Here is a 7,215-nt window from a genome sequence, read left to right as displayed (position 1 = left end):
GAGGGCAGCGGCGGCGCCGGGCTGGACCCCCCCGGCACGAGCTGGGGCGGCCCCCGCGGCGCCGCTTGCTGCTGCTGGATCACGAACTGGTGCTGGAGCTGCTGCTGCTTCTGCTGCAGGAACTGGTGCGGCTGCAGCTGCGCGTAGGCTGCGGGACAGGCGCGCCGTGGCGCTGCGGCCCCCGGCCACGGGCACCCCCGCGCCGCCCTCGCCTCCCGCCGCTGCAGCCCCCCTGCTTGGCCGGAGCGGCCGGCGTTCACTCTTGAGCCTAGTGACAACGGTGCTCCCGGCAGAGCTTGCCTGTGTGCGCAGGGTGCTGCCGCGCGCGCGGGGAGCGCGAACGGGCAGCAGGGGCCATCCGGGCTGGAATGGCACCGCCAGGAATCACATRAAATACATGGAGGGAAATAAAGGGGAGGAAAAGGAGAGGTGCCGGCCCCAGTGCATCGCCATGGGGCAGGAGGGGGGAGAACCTCTCAGCCTTGAGGGTGCCCAGCAGACCCTGGCACAAGCAGCTCCCCATGTTCTCATACGAGGTTGAAAATCCCACACAGAGGAAGTGCCAGGGAGGGTTGTCATTAGGTTTCAGAGTGAACACCCTCTGCAGGCTGCCTGAAGGGCTCTTCCCTGAGTTTCTCAGCCCCCGAGTGGGTGGCAGGGCCCCTAAATGGGTGCACCATGTTGTCAGGCTGATAAACAGACAGGACAACTGGTGTGCAGAGAGTGCCAGTGCAGCCCGACATTAGGTTTCAGAGTGAACAGACTGCCTGTCTCGGGGCAGTGTTCAGAGCCCCCACGTGTGAACTCGAGGTGGCAGCTCTCACACCATGACAAGGGCGCGACGCTAAGGAAGCACAGTGGAGGCCATCATTAGGTTTCAGAGTGARCRTCCCCAAACGCTCACGGCCGTCGGCGCGCTTACCTGGGGCGATGAGCGGGTGGGTGGCAGCGGCGGGGGCAGCACGGGCCAGGGGGTGGGCGCGGGCATCGGCGGCGTCCCCCTTCTTGAGGTGGTCGGCGGGGGGCTCGGGCGGGCCGGCCTTGGGGGCGGCCGGTTTGGGGGGGCCGGGGGGCTTCATGGCCAGGGCGGGCAGGTGGGGAGCAGCGGTGGCGGCGGGGCGCAGGGCCAGGTTCTGCACCTGCAACGGCGTGGGGTGAGGGGACAACGGCGCCGGCGGGGACAAGGGGGCCGCGGGGCGCCTGGGGCTCACCTGGGCGGCGGAGGCGGGTGGCGGCGCCGCGGGCGCCGCGGGGCTCTCGGGACGCACGGCGGTGACGGTGGCCGTGGGGGTGAAGATGAGCTGGGGGGACAAAGGAAGAGCTGGGCCTGGGTGGGGGGACAGCACCGGGGCGGGGGTCAGCACCCGGGGACACGGGGGACAGGACCCTGCAGCGTGAGCACGCGAGGGTGGCCTGGGCACATGGCAGGTCACCCTATAGGGATGAGCTGCAGGACACCCTATGGCATCCAAGTACCCCATGGTAGGGTTGGTGTCACCATAGAGGGGCTTGGGCACCCTATGGTGGGCTGGAGGACACCCTATTGCAACCCGCGGTAGTGCTGGGGACATCCTATGGGGGTCTGGGCACCCTATGGTGAGGTGAGTGACGCCCTATGGCATCCCACAGTAGTGTTGGGGGCATCCTATGGGGGTCAGGGCATCTTATGGTGGGCTGCAGGACACCCTATGGCATTTGGGCACCTGAAGCGGTTCCTGCAAAGAATGGAAGAGTTGGAGGTGCCCTATGGGGTCTGGGTACCTAAGGTGGGCTGGAGGGCCCGCTATAGGTTCAGAACATCCTATGATGGTCCTGGAGGACACTATGGAGTCTGGACACCCTGTGCAGCCCAGGCAGCCCWGAGCAGACACGAGGACATCCTATGGGGTCTGGGGACTTAAGATGGGACACRGGTTCCCTATGGAGTCTGGGCACTCCACAGGGTGCCAGCACCTCATGATATGGTCACAGGCACCTTAGGAGGTTTAGGCTCTTAAGGTGGGGCCTAGGACACCCCACAGGGTCCCAGAACCTCATGATAGGGTTGGGGAGACCCTACAGTGTCTGGACACCCTATGGGGTTGTGGACCAGAGCTGAATCACCCTGCAGGACCTAGGGGCACCCCATGATATGCAGGCACCCCATGGCAGGGTCGAGAGCAGCTTATGGGGGGTCCAGACACCCTAGGAGGACAGGAGGGTGCCCCTGCGGTGCCACAACCCTCTGCCTGCACGTGGGGCGCCCCTCTCGCGGCCGCGCCGGGACGGGACCCCCCAGGAGGAGGAGGAGGAGGAGGGCGCGCGGCGCTCACCATCTGYGCACGCAGGTACATCTGCGCCTGGCTGGCGGTGAGCGCGGGTGAGGCGGCATTGCCCAGCAGCACCGCTTGCTGCGCGATGCCCGACGCCGCCGAGTTCACGCTCTGCGCCCGGTTCAGGAGCTGCGCGGCCGCCGGCGCCGCCGCCAGGTTGATCTGCGGGACGAGGAGAGGGCTGGGTGCCGCGGCGGGACACGTGGGTGCGCGGGGCGGCCGCGCGGGACTCACCGTGGGCTGCTGCGCCGGCGCTGCGGCCGCCCCGCTGCCGCCCGACGGGCCGCTCTGCCGGTTGGCAGCCAGGCTCGCCTGCGGGAAAGGAGGGCGCAACGTGACCGTTGGCAGGGACACGGGCACACGGGGGCTTGGGGACATGGGGAACGGTGCTGTGGGTGCATGGGTGCGGGTGGATGGTGCTGCAGTGCATGGTGTCATAGATGCATGGTGTTGTAGGTGCATGGTGCAAGTGGGTGCATGGTGCAAGTGGGTGCACAGGGTTGCAGATGCACAGTGCAAGTGAATGCATGGTGCAAGTGGGTGCACAGGGTTGTGGGTGCATGGTGCAAGTGGGTGCACAGGGTTGTAGATGCACAGTACAAGTGGGCGCATGGTGCAAGCGGGTGCAATGGTGTGTGCATGGCATTGCAGATGCATACTGTCATGGGTGCATGGGAATTGTGGCTGCAATGGTGTGTTCATGGCATTGCAGATGCATACTGTCATGGACGCATGGAATCGCGGGCACTTGGAATCATGGATGTGATGCATTGGTGGTGCATGGCATGCAGGTGCTTAAAGTCATGGGTGCATGGGGCGGCAGCGGCATGGTGCTGCCACTGCATGGGGTCATGGGTGCTTGCAAATACACAGTGCTGCAGGTGCATGAGGTCATGGGCGGATGACGCTGTGGGTGCACAGTGCCATGGGTGCAATGCATCAGCGGTGCACGGTGCTGCGGGCACTCCGCAATGCAGCCGGAAGCAATGCCCCGTTGCATGGTGCTGCAGCGCGGCAGTGCCGTGCCGCGTGGCGGGACGCRGCGCGGGGGCCGTACCTGCTGCACGGCGGCCAGGCTCTGGAGCTGGGCACTCGTGAGGTGCTGCTGCTGCAGGGCGGCCGTCTGCAGCATGAGGTGCTGCTGCTGCGCCGCGTACATCTGCTGCAGGTACTGCGCCGCCGTGCTGGGCTGCCGGTGCAGGGCCTGCTGGATCACCTGCCGCGCCACCGCGCTCAGCGCCGGCCAGGCCCTTCCTCCCCCCAGCCTCCTCCTCCTCCTCCTTCCCCCACAGKGGCACCTTGGGGCACCCCAGGACAGCATCAAGAGCCAAGGGCGCCTGCCAGGCTGGCGTGGGCAGCACCCAAAGCTCCCACCGCATYGGGGCTCACAGTGCTGCTTTCCCCCACCCCCATTTATACTTCCCACCTCATTTATAACCCCCTCATTATTTATACCCTCTCCATAATCATTTATACCCCTCCATCATTTATATCCCCCCGTCCCGTCACTTACAGCCCCCCAGATTTGAGGTTCGGGTACAAACTTGCCACCCGCGTGTTTTTCTCCACCTTGGGCCTGGGGGCATTAACCCCCCCCCACACACACACTCTGACACCCTGCCCCTCCACACGGTTTGTAACGGGGAGGGGAGGGCAAACAACCCACGTGCCCCCCCCGCCCCCCGGCGCCTCCACGAGCTGCTAACGAGCCGCCAATGCCCCCTGCACACGCGCCCCCCCTACCATAACATCCCCCCCCTGCACGGGCACCGCGGCCCCCCTTTTATTTCGCGGGGACGGGAGTTACCCCAAAACTTCCCCTCTCCGCAGCCCCCACCCCCACGCGCCGGTGCGGGGCGGCCGCCACCCGTGTCACGAGCCGCGCGGCCTCAGCGGGGCGGCGCTACCTGCACGGTCTGGCGGTCGGGGAGGCCGCTGTACACGGAGATCTGCGGGCCGGGCGGGCGGCCGGTGCCGCCGCCGGTGCCGCCGGTGCCGGTGCCGCCGCCGGGCGCCGGGAGCTGCTCGTTCTCCATGGCCGCGAGGATGAGGAGCGAGGGGATGAAGGCGCCGGGGGCCGGTCAGGCTGGAAGAAAGCGGGGGGGAATAAAGAGGTGGGGGGTGTTAAAAGCAGGTGGGAGGCAGCTCGTGACACCCGGTCTCTGCCGCTCGCCGCGTTGAACCCCCCCCCGGCCCGCCCCGCGGCGGCTTCAAAGGGCCCGGCCCCCCCGCCCCATTTCCTGCCGCCGCGGGGGGGGAACAGGACGGGACCTCCCCCCTTCCCCCCCGCCAGCCGCGCGGCCGCTCCCGCTGCTCCCTCGGTGCCAGGCCGCTATTTTACCTTTTTCCCCTCTTTTTTATCCTGGGGGGGTGGGAGGGGGGCCGGTGCCGCGCCGCTCGCGGAGCCCCCCCGCCCCGGCGCTTTGTTCGGCCGGGGGGGGAGTGAGAGGGGGCAGCGGCGCCGGACCCCCCCCCCGCCCATCCCTCCCCATTTCCCGGGAATTGCGGGGTCTCCTAGCGACCGCCAATGCGCGCCGGGCCGGGCCGGGCCGGGAGCGCGGAGCAGCCCCGGAGCAGTCCCGGAGCCGCCCCGGAGCGGCCCCGAGCAGCCCCGGAGCAGCCCCGGAGCAATCCTAGAGGAGCCCGGAGCAGTCAGCGCAACCCCAGCTCCAGCCCAGAGCAGCTCCAGCAAAAACCCCGGGGAATTCACCCTGCCGTGGCCCCGCACAACCCCGGAGCAATCCCAGCGCAGCCCTGGCGTAACCCCGGCGCAGTCCCGGAGCAGCCTGGGCAAAACCCCGGARGAATCCTGGAGCCGCCGCAACGCAACCCTGGAGCAACCTCTGCATGACCCTGGTGTCACCCCAGAGCCACCCCCGGGGCAATCCCTGTGTGACCCCACAGCAGCTCTGGAATAACCTTGGAGCAAGCCCAGAGCAGCCCTGGAGGAAGCCCGGAGCAACCCAGGAGCATCTCAAGCGCAAGCCCAGAGCAATCCCGGAGCAGCTCCAGGTGCCCCTCACTGCCACTTTCCTGACATGGTTTGTGGATCTATGGACACAGAGGTCAGAGAAAGAGAGGAAAAGGGCAACGAGGAAAGGAACAGGAAGATGAAGGAAGGAGGGAAGAAGGATGGAAAATGAAAAGGAAGGGAAAGGATGAGCGAGAATGGAAAGAGACGAGTACGGAAAAGAAGAAAGGAAGGAGAGGGAAAGAAGGATGATTTGATGGATGGATGGAAGGAAGGAAAGGCAGAGGAAAGGTAGGAAAGGAGGAAGGAGGAACGGGAGGAGGGGAAGGGAAGCAGCACCTGCCTCCATGCTATCACCTGGTGGGTGCCGCCATGGCGGGTGCCACCACCGTGGGTGCCACCACGGGGGTGGGTGACACTGCAGTGGACACCACCATGATGACAGCAGGTGCCACAATGGCAGGGCCTGCTGCAGCAGGTGTCACCGCGGCAGGTGCCACCCTGGCCGGTGCCACCCTGGTGGCAGTGCCACCGCAGTGATGGCACCAGCAGCACCAGGGACAGCAGCTCCCCCAGACCATGGACAGCAGCCTTGGGGGGGGGACACGGACCACCCTGGGCCTCCCTTGGCCGTGGTAGACCCTGGGCCACCACTGCTGCGATGGCCACTGGACCTGGCCTCATGCTGACACGGCTGGGGTGGCTTTCCTGCCAGGACGTGCTGGCGCCTCCGGAGATGCCTGGGAAGAGGCAGCGCGCAGCAAAGGGATGGGGACACACATGTCCCCCGGCCCCTTGCGCCTGCCAYCCTGCCACAGCTCTGCTTTTCAATACCCAGAGGGTTTTCCCACTGTCCTGACCATTTCGTGGCTGCAGGAGTGGCTGGCCGGTGTGTCCTGCCGTGCCCGCCGCTCCGGCAGCGTTTGGCSGTCCCGTGAGGTCCGGGGTGGATTTCATTCAATCAGTGAGCAGGAAAATCCAGCCGCGGGAAAGGTTTCCCCCCGCTGAGTGGCAGCAGTGCCTTTTTTTCCGGAAGAAAAGACGGGAACGTCCCCAGGGGCGGCTACGCTGGCCGGAGCTGATGGCATCAGAACGGTGACAGCGGCCTCGATTGCCCAKCCCATCCCTGCCACCATGTGCAAATCCCGCGTGATTCGAGCAGGAGGAAGTGTGGGAAAACYGACCCGCTCCAGCCTTGCCCGGCAATTCCCTGTGACGGCGTTAATGGAAACAGCCCGGGAGCGGCCGGAGGTTCTGGTGGCTGCAGTGCTTGGCACCTGGACTAACCTTCCAGCGGCAGTGGAGCCTGGTAGGGATGGGGATGAGGAGCCTCCGCGCGGCCTCTGGAGGCCATAAACCCGCCTGGAGCCAGACAGCAATTACGGATCTGCCGCCATCGCCGCCCCCTTCCCTGCCCGCCACCCGGGGGGCAAACAGGCCCCAAATGGGCTGRAAAGGCCTTGCACCCTGTGTTTGCACTCTGGGTTTGCACCCCAGGTTTGCAGCCTGGATTTGCATCCCTGGATTGCACCCTGGGTTTGTTTGCGCTCCGGGTTTGCAGCYTGGGTCTGCATCCTGTATTTGCATCCCGGGTTTGCAGCCTGGCTCTGCCGCCCAGGTGTGCATCCCGTATTTGCCTCCCGGCTTCGCGCCCTGGCTTCGCACCGCGGCTTCGCCACGGAGGCCGCGCGCGCGGCGCCGGGCAGAGCCTCCGTCCCGGCTGCGCGCGTCGCRGTGGCCGCGGTGGCAGCCAGGGCCTCCGTGTGCCGGCACGTGGGGAAGCGGCGGCCTGGGCGCGGGCCGGAGGGGAGCGAGAGGAGGCAGGCGGGGAGGCAGGCGGGGAGGGAGGCCGCGGGGAAGGGCGCCGGGGAAGGGGGGGACACGGTGGGGGCCGCGTCGCGGTACCTGCGGCCCGGCGGGGCGGCCGGGCGG

General features: G+C 66.9%; 1 protein-coding gene across 1 annotated transcript in view; it reads right to left on the bottom strand.

Annotated features, from left to right (window-relative positions):
- Window positions 1-4,285, bottom strand: part of PHC2 (polyhomeotic homolog 2) — a gene marked incomplete at its 5' end in the record, with an annotated part of 9,830 nt that extends 5,545 nt beyond the window's left edge. The window contains 7 exons of the mRNA XM_026053583.1: window positions 39-148; window positions 923-1,139; window positions 1,212-1,301; window positions 2,313-2,474; window positions 2,547-2,624; window positions 3,370-3,528; window positions 4,220-4,285. Of these exons, the coding sequence (XP_025909368.1) occupies window positions 39-148; window positions 923-1,139; window positions 1,212-1,301; window positions 2,313-2,474; window positions 2,547-2,624; window positions 3,370-3,528; window positions 4,220-4,285 (882 nt within the window). The remainder of the gene's footprint in view (window positions 1-38; window positions 149-922; window positions 1,140-1,211; window positions 1,302-2,312; window positions 2,475-2,546; window positions 2,625-3,369; window positions 3,529-4,219) is intronic.
- Between the last annotated feature and the right edge of the window lie 2,930 nt (window positions 4,286-7,215).

This window comes from Nothoprocta perdicaria, unplaced genomic scaffold (assembly GCF_003342845.1).
Source record: "Nothoprocta perdicaria isolate Ctin4 unplaced genomic scaffold, notPer1 scaffold_117, whole genome shotgun sequence".
Classification (NCBI taxonomy): Eukaryota; Metazoa; Chordata; class Aves; order Tinamiformes; family Tinamidae; genus Nothoprocta; species Nothoprocta perdicaria.
This window is presented reverse-complemented; position numbering and strand designations above follow the sequence as displayed.